The 20,918-nt window shown below is 46.5% G+C and overlaps 1 protein-coding gene across 1 annotated transcript in view; it reads left to right on the top strand.

Moving 5' to 3' along the window:
- LOC140198471 (uncharacterized) overlaps positions 1–20,918 on the top strand; it is an 88,812-nt gene that overhangs the window by 9,679 nt on the left and 58,215 nt on the right. Inside the window, 1 exon segment of the mRNA XM_072259556.1 lies at positions 667–786. Within this exon segment, the coding sequence (XP_072115657.1) occupies positions 667–786 (120 nt within the window).

Raw genomic sequence — 20,918 nt, 5'->3', positions numbered from 1 at the left:
CCCTCAGTGATCCAGGAACCCGAAACCATGCCTGCTACACCAGTCTCTCAGCCACGCTTTAATATGCCTGTTCATGCTATTCTTGCGCTTATTAGCATTTGGCACAGGCAGCAATCCCGAGATTACTACGCTGGAGGTCCTGCTTTTCAGCTGCCTACCCAACTCCCTGAATTCTCTCTTCAGGACCTCCTCCCTTTTTCTACCAGTGTCATTGGTACCAACGTGCACCAAGACTTCTGGCTGGTCACCCTCTCCCTTCAGAATACTCTGCACCCAATCCGAGACATCCCGTACCCTGGCACCTGGCGGCAACACACCATGTAGGTATCACTATCAGGCTGACAGAACCTCCTGTCTGTTCCCCTCACTATGGGAATCCCCTATGACTACCGCATTTCTCGTCGTGTTTCCCTTCTGTACCACTGAACCAGGCTCAGTGCCAGAGATCCGATCGCTGTGGTCATCCTCTGTTGGGGTCACCCCCCTCAACAGCATCCAAAACGGACCCAGTTTACACTCAGGAAATGCAGGAAAAACACAGCTGGTTGGTCAGGATCTGTGGAGAGAGGAACAGGCTTCACGTTCCACGTCGGTGACCTCTCTCGGAATTGATTCAAACACTGCCTGCTCTGTTGCAGGTTTCACGTAATGTCTGTTTTGTTTTAGTTCTTCCAGCATCTGATTCAAGAGAAAATGGGAGTGCAGTGTAACTTCTTTCGGAAGGGGGCAAAGAAGAAGGAATGTGCTTGGAGAGGGGAGTGGACCATTAGAGAAATCGATGCTCAGGTTGGATCTACCCGGAGAGGTACGGTGAAGGGTAGAGAGACGTGGACATGACATTTTGGAGCTGGAAGTGTGGCACCACATGCAGGCAGATCCCAGCACAATCCTCGGGCAGACTGTGTTGGTCATTGACGCAATGGGGAAATGTAAATGGTGACGCCCCCTGTGTGTATTTGTGTGTGGTGGAGACAGAGAGAGAGTCTGAGACTTGCTCCAGGCGCCCCAGATAGATGCAGGGATGATGTTTCTGGTAACGGGAGTGTCAGGATGAGGAGGCACAGTGAGGGGACGACCATTCAGAAGTGAATAAACGTATTTACCCAGCTCATAATCTAACAGGGCTCTGCACATTTACACATCAACTATGTTGAGGAGAGATGTGGATAGAGTTTTGGATACAAAGTGAATCAGTAGAAACAGCATTAGTACAGGGAAATGGTATTGATCATGTCTAATGGGAGAGCAGGTGTGAGCGGCTGAATGGCCTCCTTGCTTCTGTTTCTGACCTTCTTCAGAGCAGTGTACAGACTGACCAGAGGGAGGATAGAAGGGTCCGGGGAATAAAGAGAGGTGTAAAGCAGGAGGGTGAAAAGGTGATTAAATATTAATTATTTAAATTGTCAAACAAATGTCTTTGACACTGAAATGGGAGATCTTGATGCAGCAGAAGATTGTGAGGTGTCGGATACACTGGGATTACTCAAACACGGATGCAGGAAAACTTCCTGACTTCACCCCTGTACAGCCCTGCTCTGATGGAAGGTCCCACTCTTCCTAATTGGACTGAAGGAGGTAGACAGCACGCACACCGGCCCTGAAAACCAAGGTGGCTTCCTCAGCACGTCCCATTTGATGGCATTTGGCCAGCGTTCCTCTAAACGTTTTCAAACACCAACTTGTCTGAATGTCTTAAAAATGTTTTCGTTCTATCAGTGTCTACCATTTCCTCTCGCAGTTCATCCCATTTATCGACCACCGACTGTGTAGAAAATTTACTGCTCAGGTCTCCTGCTGATCTTTACCCTTTGAGCTTAAATCTATATCCTCTAGTTTAGACTCCCCTCCCCTGAGGAAAGACTGTGACCATCGACCTCATCACTGCCCTGCAGGATTTCATAAAGCACCATAATGTCAACCCTCAGTCTCCTTTGCTTCAGGGGAAACAGTCCAGGTCGATCCAGATTCTCCTGAAGCCCTTGAGTCCCGGTAACATTCCTGTGAATCTTGTCTGCACACATTCCAGCTGAATGTCATCCTTTCTACAGCTCGGTGACCAGAACTGCACCCAGTACTCTGAGTGTGGTCGCACCAATGTCTTGTACAACTGTAACACGACAAAACATCTCATGTAGTTAATGCCCCAATCGATAAAGGCCAGCGTACCATACACCTTCTTCACTACACTGTCTACCCGTGTCTCTATTCTCAGGAACTATGTACTTGTTCCCCTGGGTATTTCTATTCTACAACACTCCATACCCTCCATTCCCTGCCTGTTCATTTCCTGTTTAAATGCCTGTTTGAACTGAAGAATTTCAGAGTTGTAAACTTTGATGATAAAATGAACCTCTGCACCTCTTAAACGTCACGATTGTGTCTGTTTCCACCATTCCCTATCCCGGCCGTCATTCCAGGGACAAACCATTCATTGTGTCAGGAAACATTGCTTGAACATCCCGATTCCACTTTGAAACTTTACCCTTCACGAGGTGTCCTCAGAGAGATGACACTGACTGGACCAGTCTCAAAATTAGGAGAGTACACGTTGGGCTGAATGACCTGTTCCTGTGCTGTACGGTTCCATGTTCAGTGTTCGAATTATCACAGACACGGACACAGCAATTTCTTCCCGGGACTGGGTCAGACCCCCAGGTTTATTCAGCTTTATGTGTTTAAGCTGGTCAGACTCCTTTGTAATGTCAGCATGTTTAGTCATAGTCAGAGTCATACTTTATTGATCCCAGGGGAAATTGGTTTTCGTTACAGTTGCACCATAAATAATAAATAGTAATAAAACCATAAATAGTTAAATAGTAATATGTAAATTATGCCAGGAAATAAGTCCAGGACCAGCCTATTGGCTCAGGGTGTCTGACCCTCCAAGGGGGGAGTTGTAAAGCTTGATGGGCACAGACGGGAATGACTTCCTATGACGCTCTGTGTTGCATCTCGGCGGAATCTCGATGTTTCAGGACATTATTATTATTTCTAGAGATAAATGCTAGAGTCAGTTATCAAATATGTGATAACAGCACATTTGGAAAGCGGTGAAATCATCGGACAAAGTCAGCATGGATTTGTGAAAGGAAAATCATGTCTGACGAATCTCATAGAATTTTTTGAGGATGTAACTAGTAGAGTGGATAGGGGAAAACCATTGAATGTTGTAGATTTGGATTTTCAAAAGGATTTTGACAAGGTCCTACACAGGAGATTAGTGTGCAAACTTAAAGCACACGGTATTGCGGGTATGGTATTGATGTGGGTGGAGAGTTGGTTAGCAGACAGCAAGCAAAGAGTGGGAACAAACGGGACCTTTTCAGAATGACAGGCAGTGACTAGTGGGGTACCGCAAGGCTCAGTGCTGGGACCCCAGTTGTTTACAATATATATTAATGACTTAGGTTGTTCGTCCATCGTTGACGTCGTTGAGGACCTCGGCACCATTATGATGGTGTCGAGACCAGCGTGTGATTTGGATTTAAGTGGGGGGGGGAGTTGCGCAGCGTCAGCCTCACTCTCTCTTCCCAATTCCCATCTGGATCCAGTGGCAAGACAGAGTTTAGACGGCTGGAGATGGGACTAGGCGCAGTGGATGACCAGGACATCTTCTGTGTCTTGTCCTGCTCTACGCGTTCCACGACGCTTGCAGAGACTGCCTTCTTGACCGTTGGACCTTCCATAGGTCTCGTCCGCTCAATCCGCCGGAGTCTGTCTTCACATGCTGGGATAGACAACTCCCTATCTCACCGAGGGTTTGAGGCCTGTCGGCTACCCTCACCTGGTTTAGCCGGCTTGTCGAAGCAGTTGCCCGGGGTGTGACCGCTGTCGCATGCAAACAGCTACGGGGAGCCACAAGTGAGAGCTGAGTGCCAGGTGGGGACCAAAGGTGGACTAACCACCCTGAAAAGGACGCGACATGTTCCCCCACCAGAGGTGCTACCCCTCCCTGACACCCCGTACACCCCGAATGACTTAGACAAGGAATTAAATGCAGCATCTCCAAGTATGCAGCTGACACGAAGCTGGGCGGCAGTGTTAACTGTGAGGAGGATGCTAAGAGGATGCAGGGTGACTTGGATAGGTTAGGTGAGTGGACAAATTGATGGCAGATGCAATTTAATGTGGGTAAATGTGAGGTTATCCACTTTGGTGGCAAAAACAGGAAAACAGATTATCATCTGAATGTTGGCCGATTAGGAAAAGGGGAGGTGCAACGAGACCTGGGTGTCATTGTACACCAGTCAGTGAAAGTAGGCAGGCAGGTACAGCAGGCGGTGAAAAAGGCGAATGGTATGCTGGCATTCATAGCAAGAGGATTCGAGTACAGAAGCAGGGAGGTACTTCTGCAGTTGTACAAGGCCTTGGTGAGACCACACCTGGAGTATTGTGTGCAGTTTTGGTCCCCTAATCTGAGGAAAGACATCCTTTCCAGAAAGCGAGTACAAAGAAGGTTCACCAGATTGATTCCTGGGATGGCAGGACTTTCATATGATGAAAGACAGGATCGACTAGGCTCATACTCGCTGGAATTTAGAAGATTGAGGGGGTCTTATTGAAACGTATAAAATTCTAAAGGAATTGGACAGGCCAGATGCAGGAAGATTGTTCCCGATGTTGGGGAAGTCCAGAACGAGGGTTCACAGTGTAAGGATAAAGGAGAAGCCTTTTAGGACCGAGATGAGGAAAAACTGCACACAGAGAGTGGTAAATCCGTGGAATTCTCTGTCACAGGAAACAGTTGAGGCCAGTTCATTGGCTATCTTTAAAAGGCAGTTACATATGGCCCTTGTGGCTACGGGGATCAGGGGGTATGTAGAGAAGGCAGGTACAGGGTTCTGAGTTGGACGATCAGCCATGATCATACTGAATGGCGGTGCAGACTCGAAGAGCCGAATGGCCTACTCCTGCACCTATTTTCTATGTTTCTATTCTGCTCCCTGAATTCCCCAGCTTCCATCACCTTTTCCACAGTAAATACAGATGAGGCAGGATTTATGAGCATTTGGAGAAACATAATCTGATCAGGGATAGTCATGGCTTTGTCAAGGGCAGGTCTTGCTTTACGAGCCTGATTGAGTTCTTTGAAGATGTAACAAAACACATTGATGATGGTAGAGTGTTGGATGTAGTGTGTATGGATTTCAGTAAACTATGATGGAGCTGGCTGAGTTTACAACTTTCTGTAGCTTTGTGTGCCTTGACCTGTGAACAGCCTCGACCAACCAACCATCATGTTCCTGTCTGATCCCATCAACATTCATCTTGCTCCAATTCAGGATGAGTTCACAGGTATTTCCATAACTATTTATATCTAACAGGATGAAGATCACCGGTTCCAACGTGCCCTCCCCCCATTGACACGTCAAACACTTGCCCAGACTCATTTCCTGCGAGGAAGTCAAGTGTGACCCCTTCTCTCGTTGGGCATCTACACGTTGCTTGTAAAACTATTCCAGACCACACTCATAAATCCTACCCTGTCAAATCTCTCAGCACTATGTCTGTCTCAGTCAATACTAGTGAAACTGAAATCTCTGACTATTACAACCCTGATATTGCAACAGTAATCTACATTCTCTCTACACATGGGCTCTTCTGATTCTCACTGACATTTGGGATCTTATAGTACAATCCCAACAAAGTGATTATCTCCGTATTTCTGACTGCTACCAATATACTCTCACTGGCCGTTCCCCACAAGGATCTCTAAGTGCTGTGGTGATGTTCTCCCTAATCAACATCACAACTCCTCCTCCCCTCTGCCCTCTTGCATCTGTAGCACAGTGAGGTGGTTTTGATCTTATTCAATGGGACAGCAGGCATGAGGGGCTGAACAGCCTGCTCTTGCTGCTATTTCTGATGTTCAGAGCAGTGAACAGACTGAACTGAGGGAGGATAGAAGGGGTCGGGGAATGAATAGAGGTGTAGAACACGAGGGTGGTCCCAAGTGAACAGACATCTGGCAAGTGAGCGGTTTTAAAACTGAGTTTGTAAAAGTTCAGGATCAGCCTGTCCTTGTGAGAGTGAATGGCAAGACTGGAGGGATGAGGGAACCCTGGCTGATGAGGGTTATTGAGGCTCTGGTTCGGATGGAGTTGTAATTCAGGTGAAACCAGCCGGGGTCCTTGAGGAGTAGACGGGGTGTTGCAGAACATTGAAGAGAGAAAATCAGGAGAAGAAAAGGGGACATGAGATAGCTTTAGCAGGTAAGATAAAGGTGATTCCAAAAAGATTCTATGAGTCTGTGGAAAACAAAAGGGTAAATGGTGAGGGAATATGTCCCTTGAAGGATCAATGTGGTCATCTATGTGTGGAGACACAGCAGATGGGTGAGGTCTGAAATAAATACTTCTCATCTGTATTTATTGTGATGGAAGCTGGGGAATTCAGGGAGGAGAATACGAATGTCCTGAAACATGCCGACAGTACAAAGGAGGCTGGCCAGCTTAAACACATAAAGCTGAATAAATCCCAGGGTCTGACCCAGTGTATCCTCTGTCATGGTGGGAATCCAGGGAAGAAATTACTGTGTCCCTGGCTGTGATATTTCAAACACTGAACACAGAGCAGTACAGCACAGGAACAGGCCATTCTGCCCACGCTGTCCATGCTGACCATGATGTCATCACATTTGCCAGCAAATGATCCATTTCCTCCATTCCCTGTCTGTTCATTTCCCTGTTTGAATGTCTGTTTAATATCACGATCATATCTGTTTCCACCACTCCCCATCCCGGCTGCGCATTCCAGGAAGATACCACTCATTGTGTCCAAAAACATTCCTTGAACATCCCAGTTCAACTTTGACCCTCTTACTTTAAAGCTTTACCCTTCACGTCGTGTCCTCAGGGAGATTAGACTGACTGAGACTGTGTCATAATGAGAAGAATAAGAGGTGGTCTCACTGGCACAGACACAGTCTCACTAGGTATTGACAGGGTAGAGGCAGGAATGATGTTTCCCCTGGATGCGGTGTGGAACCAGGGGTCAAAGATTCACAATCATAGGTCGCCTCAGTAGGACTGAGATGAGGAAAAATTCCTCACCAAGTGTGTGGTGACTCTTTGGAATTCTTTGCAAACTATTTCTGGATTTAAAGGGAACAGTGATGATCTGATGATGCAGGAAATTGGCACTGATGTCAGTGATCAGCCATGTTCTGAGTGAAGGGCAGAACAGGAGCAAGGGGCCGAATGGCTACTCCTGCTCCAGTTTCTCATTTTCTTGAAACACAAATCGATCTCTGTCTATTATTTTATTTTGTCTTCAGTCTGTTGGATTACACAGGGGAGTGGTAACCAATGCACTCTGTGTAGAGCATCCTCTGTACCCCATGTTGACTGTATTCACTCCACTGTCTCCAATGCATGTAACAGGATGCAGAGTTAGTTGTATTCATTGTTTTTGTATCTGGTGAGAAACACGTCTGTGTAAGCTCCCGGGACACTTTACTGCATTTACACAGCGACTGTACCTAAATACCAGTTGTTGTTGTTGACAGCTTTGTCCACAAACTGCTGAACATAGAACATTGAACAATACAACACAGGAACAGGCCATTCGGCCCAGAAGTCTGTGCTGAACATTGTGCCAATTCAATGTCATCCCATCTGCTTGTACATGGTCCACAACCCTCCATTCCCTGTCTGTTCATGTGTCTGTCTAAATGCCACTGAAATGTTGTTGTTGTCTCTGCTTCCACCTCCTCCACTGAGAGAACGTTTAGGCACCGACCGTTCGCTGTGCCAAAAAAACTTGCCTCATCAATCTCCTTTAAACCTTCTCCTCTCACCTTATATTTACTCCCTGTAGTATTTGACATTCCCACGCTGAAGATAAAGAGACTCCGACTGTTTATCATGTCAGTGTCAGTTGGTGACTGTTTACGCGACAGCTGCTGAAGCACCGTGTTCCCAGACTTCTGTACCTTGTGATCCCCTCAGTATGTGAGTCCCCTTCCTGGTAAGGAGAGGGTGTGTGAACTAGACAAAGACTGCTGGGTGAACTCAGCGTGTCAAACAACGTCTGCAGAGCAAAGGGATGGCGGAGATTCACGGTGCAGGATTGCCACCGGCTGCCCGACACCGGTACTGCAGGGAGAACTGAGAGTCAGGGAGAAAAAAAAAGAGAGATAGAAAGGGGAAATAAATAAGGGATGGGGTAAGAAGGGGGAGGAGCACTAATGGAAATTAGAGTAGTCAATATTCATGCCATTAGGTTGGAGGCTACCCAGATGGAATGTAAAGTGTTGTTCCTCCAACCTGAGTGTGGCTTCATCTTGACAGTAGAGGAGGCCATGGATGGACATATCAGAATGGGAATGGGACGTGACTGGCACATACGAACATAAGAAATAGGAGCAGGAGTAGGCTATCTGGCCCATCAAGCCTGCCCTGCCAATCAATAAGATCATGGTTGATCTGTCTGTAAACTCAGCTCCATCTACCTGCCTTTTCCCCATAACCCTTAATTCCCCTACTATGTAAAAACTTATCTAACTGTATCTTGAATATATTTAGTGAAGAAGCCCCAACTGCTGCCCTGGGCAATGAATTCCACAGATTCACCACTCTCTGGGAAAAACCGTTTCTCCTCATCTCTGTCCTAAATCTTCTCCCCTGAATCTTGAGGCAATATCCCCTAGTTCTAGTCTCACCTACCAATAGAAACAGCTTTCCTACTATCTTATTGATCCCTTTCAAAATTTTGTATGTTTCTATAAGATATCCTCTCATTTTTCTGAATTCCGGAGAGTATAGTCCCAGGAGACTCAATCTTTCTTCATAAGTTAAACACTTCATCTCTGGAATCAACCTGGTGAACCACCTCTGCACCTCCTCCAAAGCTGGTATATCCTTCGTTCAAGTATGGAGACCAGAACTGCACACCGTACTCCAGGTGCGGCCTCAACAGTACCCTGTATAGTTGCAGCATGACCTCCCTTCTCTTGAATTCAATCCCTCGAGCAATGAAGGCCAACATTCCGTTGTACCTGTTGTACTTGCAAGCCAACTTTTTGCAATGCATACACAAGCACTCCCAAATCCCTCTGCACAACAGCATAATGCAATCTTTCACCATTTAAATAATAATCTGCTCTTCTATTATTCCTTCCAAAGTGGATGATCTCGCATTTACCAACATTGTATTCCATCTGCCAGACCTAGGTCCACTCACTCAATCTATCTATATCCCTCTGCAGACTCTCCACATACTCTGTACAATTTGCTTTTCCACGCAGGTTAATGTCATCAGCAAATTTTGACAGACATAAATCAGGACTTCGCGTTGAGGGATGCCCCGAAGCGCAGTGTCCTCGTGGTGCGTGACCTCAGGCTCCTGTACATCTTGCCCACTACAGCCTTTGCCTCAGAACGTCGAGACTCTGGTTATATCCTGACATTGGTTGCTGTTTATGTGGAGTTTGCACGTCCACCATGTGACCACCTCTGTATCCCTGTACGCTCGACTTTTTTTCCCACTCCTCAAAGACGCGTGGGTTGTTGTCAGAGAGACTAATACATTCATATAACACTCTGGACAGTCAGAGATCATAGAGACACGATATCGTGTGGGGGCCCGATCCACTAACATTGGCATCCCCACCTGCGAAGACCAAGACAAGCACACCTCTATTTATACAGAAAGTTGAGGCACATTACGCGCGAACAGTTCTACAAACATCTCTGGTGGTTAGCTGTAACTCACTGTCGCACACGTACGTCTGTCACCTTGCACAGATTGATTTGTCTCCGCAGGCGTGCACGTCCTGTTTTCAGAACCCAGCTAAGGAATTTTTCACATACGAAAAGTTTCATTAAATACTTAGATACAGTAAGTCATTTAAGTGGGAAGATATAATTTGTTTTTATGTTAGATGCTAACAGGTGAAGAACAAAGCTGGATATTTTTTAATTATCAGAAACTTGACAGCTGACAGGGTCCTCCCAACTATTTATGCCCTTCACTGTCTTTATATTATTTATGTATTAAACACTAACGCCAGCGCTGGACATATTGCTAATTAAGTGAAGGTACAGGGTGTTAACAACTCAGATATTTTAACCGTTTACTCAAAATAGTCTTCCACAATTGTTGATTTCTTTGGACGCCATTGATTATAGCTCGATTGTGTGGCAGAATCTTGATGGAGTTGATGAGAATGCAGGAGGACTCTTCTGAACAAAATTTCTATTATTAATAATGTAGATGGACGGTTGAGGACTTCTGATATACTGGCTGTTACCAGAGACTCAAGTGTTAACGGCCATCTGCTGTAAGGCATGGTCAGACCGCACTGACAGTAGACTCGGTAATACTGAGTCCCTTGTCTGAGAAGGGATGTTTTGGCACTGGAGAGAGTCCAGAGGATGTTCACGAGAATGATTCCAGGTAAGAAAGAGTTAAGGCATGAGTAGTGTTTTTATAGATCTGAGCCTTTGCTCAATGGAACTGAGAATAATGTCGAGGGACCTCATTGAAATCTATTGAATATTGAAAGGCCTAGATAGTGTGGGATGGAAAAGAGAGGATACACTGGTGTGTGTGTGTGTGTGTGTGTGTGTGTGTGTGTGTGTGTGTGTATGTGTGTGTGTGTGGTTGTGCAGAAGTTATGTGGTTCTGGAGCCAGAGACACGTTCCTTTAGTACAGTGATGAAGAGTTTCTTCAGCCAGGTGGTGGAGAATCTGTGGAACTCATTGCCACAGTTGGTAGATTCTTGGTTAGCAAGGACATCAAAGGTTACAGAGGGAAGATGGAAGAATGGGGTTGAGAGTGAAAAGCCATGATCAGTTTTGTCGAAAACCCTAATTCTGTTCCTATCATTTATGGTCTTATGGTTTTATGTGAGATTATCAGCGTACTTTCGATTGTCATGAAATCTTGTTGGTCTCCTTTGTACTAATTTTGCCACAAGTTTATTGACTTTGTTTTGAATACTACGGACATTCAAATAAAGTGCCCTTACACTAATAGAGCTTTAAAAATCTTGTAATCTTTTTCTCTTTTGCTCTTGACTTCACTCCAATCTTACTTTTCTATTTTTTATCTTTTGCTTTTACTTTTACTTTATTTTTATCCACACTTTTCTTTTTCACTTTATCCACACTTTTCTTTTTCACTTTATCCACACTTCTTCAATCTGTTGAGCCCTCTCCGCCCCACTATTGAGTGCTGGACAAGCTCAAGGGCTGAGGCTCCTCCAGCACTGTCTCTTCGATCCCACTACCGCCTCACTCACAGTCACACCCTCTTGTCCCTGACCACAGACCGAATTTGAGACAGCTAATCTCCTGCAGCAGACTATCCACGTAACTCTCCCCCTCCCTGATGTGCCACCGTGTTGAAGCTCAGATTCCTGGTCATCAACTTTGAGTCTGAGTTCCTCGAGCAGACAACACTTGCTGCAGATGTGACCAGCATCAGGAACCACAGTGGAGTCCTCCGGCTCCCATATCATGCAGTTACAGCACATCACCTGACCCTGTATTATTCCTACCTTTTTTAATTAGCTGTAATTTAGTGACTTTTTATTCAACCACTACAAACGCTTTACCTGCTACTTACATGTGCCTCTTCGCCGAAGCCACTTGAGCCAAAGTCTCAAAGTTCCCACTCCTACACTGGTCCATTTACAGAATAGCCACTCTGCTTTGTCCCTGCTTTGCTTTCATTTGCTCCTGCTAATGTATCGCGCAGTGATTGGTGTGCCGCCATTGCACCGAGCCCCGGGGAACACTCCTTTTAAAACTGATATTGATCCTTGATTAATGTCTCATCAACCGATCACTTGTCTGAGATCAGCTGGAAACAACCAGGGACGCCTTACCGCAAACAATGAAAGAAAATCTTATTATCCAGTGCAGCATTCAGCCCCAGATATTGCAGCACACCTACTGGACAATCGCGGTACTGCGGGGGATCAGCGATCCCTGAAAGCACACTGTCGGAGACTCAGCGGCTGAACCCCGGAGTAAACAATGGATCCGTCAGAGGTTACTGCTGGGACAGACCGGCGGACCAAAAAAATATCTCGAGGCGGCAAAAACGATAAAACTCTGCTGAAGTCACATCGTTAAACTGAAACTCACTTACTCCACCAAACTAGATAGTCATACCAAATAGAAAATACCACGAACAGCAAAAGGGCAAAAAAAAAAAACAGAAATCAGCCTGGCTGGCTGCAGTTTTGTGACGGCGCCGGCTGTAGATTTATCAAACTTTAATTAGAACAGATGCAAAGTATCATTCGGAGTTTTGGCCGTCTCATTCCGGGAAGAACGTGAGTGTTTTGAAAGGGTACTAAAGATTTTGCTTACATTAGAGAGTGTTAGCCATGAGCAAAGGGTGAACTACTCTGGCACTCGAAGGGTTGCATCCAATATCACGCCCCCTCTTCTCCCTCTCCTTTCCACGAAGGCTGTCTCCACGAATCTGCGCTGAAACATAACCTCGGAAGAAGTTTCTTGTGCATGACATGCAGTTGGTTGTCACCCAGAAGAAGATTCCAATTGGCCGCTCAACTGTTCCCGAGGCCAAGAGACCCCTCCCCTGCGCTACTGGAGATTCTCCCGGATCCCCGGGGACTCTCTAATTCTCTGCTTCTCCCCACCCCCCAGTCTGTGTCACCCTGGATGTGGAAACGGCGCATCCGGAGCTCGAAGTGATTGGAAGAGTGTGAGGTGGACCCGGACACGGAAAGATCAACCTGGCACCGAGAGGAGGTTCACAGTCTGGGAGTATGCACTGGAATCAGCTGGATTTACATCGGGGAGAAATTACTGGGAAGTGGAGGTGGCGGAAAATCAGAACTGGAGCCTGCTTGTCTCCAGAGTCTGTGCAGAGAAAGACAGCAGTCGGACTGATACCCGAGATTGGAGTTTGAGCCCTCGAACGGGCAGGTAGCGAGTTTTGTGTGAACATCTCTCCTGAATTGCATCTCCCTGCCAGTCCGATCCCCGGGAGGGTGGGAGTTTATCTCAGTTAGGAGTCCGGGATGGCTCTATTTTACAACGCGGAGAGCAAGTCCCATCCCCATAACTTCACTGAGAATAAATTCAGAGAGAAACGTTACCCTTTCTTTTTCTGGTCTGTTGATGAAAACAGGTGGTTGAGAATCTGCTCTGGTTCTGTTCCAGCTCTGTAAACGGGTTGGGTCCAAAGACCGAGAGCTAGGGGCCATGGGTCAGGAGACACCATTGACAATAAGTTGACACTGACCGGCTTTCATATGATCCCCAAACCGGAGGAAATATAAACGCGGGCAGAGTGAACTAACACATTTATGCAGGTGAAATGAATGAAATAAAAACTAATTGAATTCAAGACTCTCGACTAAATGATTGAATCATGCCATCAGCATCCGTCCGCGAAACCGCAATACTTCAGTGAAAATTTAAAGATCTCCCTTTCCGTGGGCTCTGAGATTTTAGCACCACTGGGGCCTCGCGTCCTACATGCAGAGGAATCGTTGAAATAAGTCAACTGCACAGTACCTTCAAACACATTTTTCTTGAAACTAGAAGCGCTGCGCACGCTTGTCTGGTCAGACAGAATCTGTTGTCCTAGAAATCTGATAATATAGAGCAAAACACACAAAATGCTGGAGGAATTCAGCGGTGAAGGCGGCATCTACGGAAATGAATAAGCAGCCGACGTTTCGTGCCGAGAGGCTTCAACAGGACACTAGAAAAGAGGCCAGTTTATTCAATTCTATAGCGAGTTCTGTGTTTCGGGAGAACGTAGGGTGTGGCGGAGTGAAGGTGAGGTAGCTCCGTGACTGGTGGAGCCCTGTGGCAGCGATTGACTGACACAAGTAGCAGTGGAACTGACTAGGGGAGGCCTGTGGTGCAGCATTCAGCGTAACGCCGTGAGAGCACCAGCGAACTGAATTGAACCCTCGCCACTCTCCGAAAGGAGTTTGCACAGTCTCGGTCTCTCCGTGACCACCGTGACTGCGTGCGGAAGCTACGGTTTCCCCCGCATTCCTAAGCGGTCACATGGTCGGCACGAGCTTGTTGGTCCAACAGGCCCGTGAGTGTAGTATTTGTGATTCAACCAAACACAGAGTCACATAGACATTGTAAAATACGAAACCTTCGGTCCCTAAAGTCCGTATCAAGCCCTGACACTCACTGCTGCCATCGACATGCACAGGGACATACTTCCACCATCCATGTACCAAACCAATCTTCTCTTAAAAGTTGAAATCGAGCTCGAATGCACCACCTGCGCTCACAGCTCGTTCCACATTATCACTATCCTCTCAGGGAAGAAGTTTCCCTTCATGCTCTCCCAAAATGTTTCACCTTTCACACTTATCCCATGACCTCTAGTTGTAGTCTCCCCGAACCACAGTGCAAAAAGCCTGTGGCAAATAATTCCACAGATTCATCACTCTCTGGCTAAAGAAATTCCTCCTCATCTCCGCTCTAAAAGGACACATAAGACTGTGGTCTTAGATGCTCCCACCATGGGAAACATTCTCTGCACGTCCACTTTATCAAGCCCTTTACACTGTTCGATAGTGTTCAATGAGGTCACCCCTCATTATTCTGAATTTGAGTGAAAACAGGCCCAGAGCCACGAAACGCTCTTCCTGTGACAAGACAGTCAATTCTGGAATCATTTTCGTGAAACTCCTTTGAACCCTCGTCAGGTTCAGCACACCCTTTCTAAGATAATAGGCCCAAAGCAACTCACTATACTGCAAGCTGGGCCTCACAAGTGCTTTATGAATTCTCAACATTACATCCTTGCTTTGATATTCCAGCACTCTTAAAATGAATGCTAACATCGCATTTACCTTCCTCAACAGTCTCATACTGCAAACTAATCTTCTGGGAATCGTGCACAAGGACTCCCAAGTCCCCTTGCACCTCATTTTATTTTGTATTTTCTCTCCATTTAGAAAAACGTCAACCATTTCTACCAAAGTTCATGTGCGACACTGTGTTCCATTTCACTTTTATTTGTCCATTCTCCTCATCTGTATAAATCTTATGAAGGCTCTCTACTTCTTCAAAACCACTTGCCCCTCAACAGATCTTCATATCGGCTGAATGTAACAACACAGCAATCAATTCTATCAAGCAAATCTTTGAGATATAACGTAAAAAAACATCAGTCCTAACACAGGCCCCTCTGGAACACCACTAGTCACAAGCAGCCAAACAGACAAGGCTCTCTTTATTCCCACTTTTTGCCACCTGCCAAGCAGCCACTGCTTTATCCACACCAGAAACTTTCCTCGAAACATAGAAACATAGAAACACAGAAACACAGAAAACGTACAGCACAGTACAGGCCCTTCCTCCAGAATGCTGTGCCGAGCATGCGTTTACTTTAGAAATTACCCCGGGTTACCTATAGTCCTCTGTTCTTCTAAGCTCCTTGTACCTATCCAGGAGTCTCTTAAAACACCCTATTGTACCCACCTCCACCACCGTCACTGGCAGCCTGTTTTCACGCACGCACCACTCTTTGCATTAAAAACTTACCCCTGACATCTCCTCTGTACCTACTTCCAAGCAGCTTAAAACTGTGCCCTCTCGTGTTATCCATTTCAACCCTGGGGAAAAAGGTCTCTGGCTAACCACACGATGAATTCCTCTCTTCATCTTATACACCTCTGTCAGGTCACTTCTCATCCTCCGTCGCTCAAATGGCAAGTTCAGTCAGCCTATTCTCATAAGGCATGCTACCCAATCCAGGCAACTTCCTTGTAAATCTCCTCTGCACCTTTTCTATAGTTTATACATCCTTCATGTAGTGAGGTGACCAGAACTGAGCACAGTACTCCAAGTGGAGTCTAACCAGGGTCCTGTATAGCTATAACTTTATCTCTCGGCCCTTAAACTCAATCCCCTGGTTGATGAAGGCCAGTACATCGTATGCCTTCTTAACCACACAGTCAACCTGCGCATGAGCGTTCTATGGACTCGGACCCCAAGATCCCTCTGATCCTCCACACTGTAAAGAGTTTTAACATTAATACTATATTTTGCCATAATACTTGACATACCAAAATGAACTACCTCACACTTTTCTGGGTTCAAGTCCATCTGCCACTTCTCAGCCCAGTTTTGCATCCTGTCCATGCCCCACTGTAAACTCTGAAAGTCGGCTACATTATCTGGACCTGCCTCTCGTTTTTTTTTTTTGCACGACCTTACTTTCCATTTTTCTATTTTCTATTTATGATTTATAATTTAAATTTTTAATATTTACTGTCGATTTATAATCCAGGGAGCGGGAAGCTCAGAATGAAATATCGCTGTGATGATTGTACGTTCTAGTATCAGTTGTTTGGCGACAATAAAGTATAAAGTATAAGTATAAAGTATCCACAATATCCTCAACCTTTAGGAAATTTACTAACCCATCCCTCCACTTCCTCATCTAGGTAATTTATAAAAATCACAAAGAGAAGGTGTCCCAGAGCAGATCCCTAAGGCACACCACTGGTCACCGTCCCCCGTATAGAATATGACCTGTCTACAACCACGTTTTGCCTTCTGTGCGCAAACCTGTTCTGGATCCACAAACAAGCTCCCCTTGGATCCCATTGAAGACTCACTGGTCTAAAATTTCCTGGGCTATCTCGGCTTCCTTTCTTGAATATCGGAACAACATCTGCAACTCTCCAATCTTCCGGAACATCTCCCATCCGCCTTGATGATGCAAAGGTGATTGTCAGAAGCTGGGCAGTCTCCTCCCTTGCCTCCCACAGTAGCCTGGGGTACATCTCGTCCAGTCCTAGTGACTCATCCAATTTGATGCTTTCCAAAAGCTCCAGCGCATCTTCTTTCTTAATGTCTATTTGTTCAAGCATTTCAGTCCGCTGTAAGTTATCCCTACAATCGCCAAGATTCTTTTCCGTGATGAATACTGAAGCAAAGTATTCATTAAGTACCTTTGCTATCTCCTCCGGTTGCGCGCACACACACACACACACATCTGTCCACTGTCACACTTGATTGGTCCTATTCTCTCACGTCTTATCCTCTTGCTCTTCACATACTTGTCGAATGCCTTTGGGTTTTACTTAATCCTGCTCTCCAAGCGCTTCTCATGGCCCATTCTGGTTATCCTAACTTCATTCTGAAGCTCCTTCCTGCTAGCCTTATAATCTTCTAGCTCTGGATTATTGCCTAGGTTTTTAAACATTTCATACGCTTTTCTTTTCTTTTGACTAGATTTTCAATTGCCTTTGTACACTATGGTTCCTGTACCCTACCATCCCTACCCTGTCTCATTGGAACGTACCTATGCAGAACGCCACGCAAACATCCCCCGAACATTTGCCATATTTCAATCGTATATTTCTCTGAGAACATCGGTTTCCAATTTATGCTTCCAATTTCATGCCTGATAGCCTTGTATTTCCCCTTACTCCAATTAAACGCTTTCCTAACCTGTCCCGATCCCACTCCAATGTTATGGCAAAGGAGAGAGAATTGTGATCACTATCTCCAAAATGCTCTTCCACTGAGAGACCTGACACCTGACCAGGTTCATTTCCCAATACCAGATCATTTACAGCCTCTCTTCTTGTATGTTTATCTACATACTGTGTCAGGAAACCTTCCTTAACACACCTAACAAACTCCACCCCATCTAAACCTCTTGCTTTAGGGAGGTTCTAATCAATATTGGGGAAATTAAAACCCCCCATCGCGACAACCCTGTTATTACTGCTCCGTTCCAGAATCTGTCTCCCTATCTGCTCCACGATGTCTCTGTTACTATTGGGTGGTCTATAAAAAACACTCGCTGGAGTTATTGACCCCTTCTTGTTTCTAAGTTCCACCCACGGAGACTCAGTAGACAATCCCTCCATGACTTTCTCCTTTTCTGCAGCAGTGACACGATCTCTGATCAGCTGTGCCACTCTCCCGCTTCTTTTGAACCCCCCCCCCCCACGGTCCTTTCTAAAATATCTAAAGCCTGGCACTCTAAGTAGCCGTTCCTGCCCCTGAGCCTTCCACGCCTCTGTAATGACCACAACATCATAGCTTCAAGTACTGATTCACGCTCTAAGTTCATCCACTTTGTTTATGATACTCCTTGCATTAAAATAGACACATCTCAAACCATCAGTGTGAACTCATCCCTTCTCTATCACCTGCCTATCCTCACTCTCACACTGCCTACAAGCTTTCTCTATTAGTGACTCAACCGCCATTTCCTCCGTCTCTTCAGTTCGGTTCCCACCCCCAGCAATTGTAGTTTAATTGTTCCAGAAAGCCTTTACAAACCTCTCTGCCAGGATATTGGTCCCACTCGGATTCAAGTATAACCCATCCTTTTTGTAAAGGTCACTCCTGCCCGAAAAGAGGGCCATATGATCCAGAATTTCCTGCCATGCGCTTTGGTAGTGGAAATAAATGAGCGGACTATTTTCTAAACGTGCAGAAATTCCAGGAACGTGTGATGCAGAGGGACATGGGAGTCCTTGTGCAGAACACCCTGAAGGCTAGCTGGCAGGTTGAGTCGGTGGTGAGGAGGACAAACGTCACGTTAGCATTCATTTTTAGAGGTCCAAAATACAAGAGCAAGGATGTCACGTCCAGGCTTTATAAGACACTGGTAAGGCCTCACCTTGAGTACTGTGAACAGTTTTTGTCCGATCTTCTTAGAAAAGATGTGGTGGCATTGGAGATGCTCCAGTGGAGATTCACAAGGAGGATTTCAGGAATGAAAGGGTTATAATACGAGAAACGTTTGATGGCTCTGGGTCTGCACTCGCTGGAATTCAGAAGGATGAGGGGGGATCTCATTGAAACCTTTCGAAAGTTGAAAGCCCTAGACAGAGTAGATGTTGAAAGGATGTTTCCCATGCTGGGTGAGTCTAGGACAAGAGGGCACAGCCTCAAGATAGAGGGGCACCCTTTCAAAACAGAGATGCGGAGAAATTTCTTCAGCCAAAGGGTGGTGAATATGTGGAATTTGTTGCCACCTGCAGCTGTGGAGGCCAAGTCATTGGTTGTATTTAAGGGAGAGTTTGATAGTGTCATACGGGGGGCGTTGGGAGCAGACCCAAATGCGAGACACAGACACTGAAGTACTAGGAACAGGAATTGACCAGAGAGCTGGGACAAGAACACAGGCTTGGGCTAGGACATTGGCTAGGCAAGCAGGACCAGGACTCGGAATTGGGAGCTGGTAGCCTTGGCTTGGATACCGAGCCAGAGACTGGACAAGGACCCAGAAAGTGGGTCTTGACTCGGGCTCGCACTTCGGAACGAGGCGAGGACGTGACGAGGCTGGGTTTCCTCGAGGCGAGGACGTGACGAGGCTGGGGTTCTTCGAGGCGAGGACGTGACGAGGCTGGGGTTCCTCAAGGCGAGGACGTGACGAGGCTGGGGTTTCTTCGAGGCGAGGACATGACGAGGCAAGGGTTTCTTCGAGGTTTGGGTATGGACTCCGAGCCAGAGACTGGGCAACGACCCAGAATCTGGGTCTTGACTCGGGCTCGGACTCCAGAACTAGACGAAGACTTGACGGGGCTACAGAAATGGATGAGGCTTGAATTCTTCGAGGCTTTTCTGGGCAGGTCGAGGTAGTCCTGGGCTGGACGAGGCTCAAGACCAGCACGAGATCACGAAGCCTTGACTTGGTCTTGGGAGAACAGGAAAGACAGAGCTTTGGTCTTGGCAGAACAGGAACACAGAGTCTTGGTCTTGGCAGAACAGAAACACGAAGACTTGGTCTTGGGAGAATAGGAACATGGTACACAGAACCTTAGTCTTTGAAGAGACAGGAACACAGGGACATGGAACACAGAGCCGGGACCACTCTTTGCGAACAGGACTTGGGGCCGAGGCTCTACACAGAGTCAGGACCCCTCCTAGGGAGCAGGATGTAGGGCCGGGACTCGTACACAGAACACGGAGAGACGTTCACAACACAAGGTAGCGGCAAACGGCCGGACCTACCTAGCGAAGGCGTGGATACAGAGACAGATCCCAACACTAGATGGCGGCAAACGGCCGGACCTACCTAGCGAAGGCGTGGACACAGTGACTGATCCCAATTCTAGGTAGCGGCAAACGGCCGGACCTACCTAGTGAAGGCGTGGACACAGAGACAGTTCAAAACAACGATAGACAGTACCTTATCTTGCTCCGGAAGTTGAACTTGACAGCGGTGCAGGCGAAGGTTACAGGCGAGGCAAGGCTTAAGGCGAAGCAAGGCGAGACAAAGCGAGGCAAGGCGAGGCAAGGCTTCAGACGAGGCCAGGCGAGGCCTGGCAAGACAAAGCTTCAGGCAGGGCTCCAGGAGGAAGATGAAGCTGAACCCAGGAGCTGTTTATGTAGCCAGACCAAGATCAGAATCATGTGCCTCAATTAAGGCACACAACAGGACAAGGGAAAACCGGAAAACCTGGAATATGGATCGATGGACCGGACTGTGAACCGGAATACTGACTTCACGGATCTGACCATGACAGGTAGGTTCTTGATTGGACATGGCATCAAAGGTTAAGGGGAGAAGGCCTAGATCTGGGGTTGAGGAAGAGATAGAAAAAAGGATCAGCCATGATTGAATGGTGGAGCAGACTAGATGGGCCAGATGATTTAATTCTGCTCCTATGTCTAATGGTCTTATAGTCTTCTCTAATACCATGCGCTCCGAGCTTGTTAAGCAGCCTCATGTGCGGCACTTGTCAAAGGCTTTCTGAAAATCCAAATACACAACATCGACTGATTCTCCTTTGTCTATCCTGCTTCTTATTTCCTCAAAGAATTTGAAAAGCTTTGTCAGGCAATTTTTCCCTTAAGGAAACCATAGTGACTAAGGCCTATTTTATCATGTACTTCCAAACCCTGAGAAATCATGCTTAATATTCGCCCACAACACCTTCACAATCACTGAGGTTAGAATAACTGGCCAATAATTTCCTGCCTTC

Source organism: Mobula birostris, chromosome 5 (genome assembly GCF_030028105.1).
Source record: "Mobula birostris isolate sMobBir1 chromosome 5, sMobBir1.hap1, whole genome shotgun sequence".
In the NCBI taxonomy this organism is placed as follows: Eukaryota; Metazoa; Chordata; class Chondrichthyes; order Myliobatiformes; family Myliobatidae; genus Mobula; species Mobula birostris.
The sequence above is the reverse complement of the archived record's forward strand: the minus strand, read 5'-3'. Positions and strand labels throughout refer to the sequence as shown.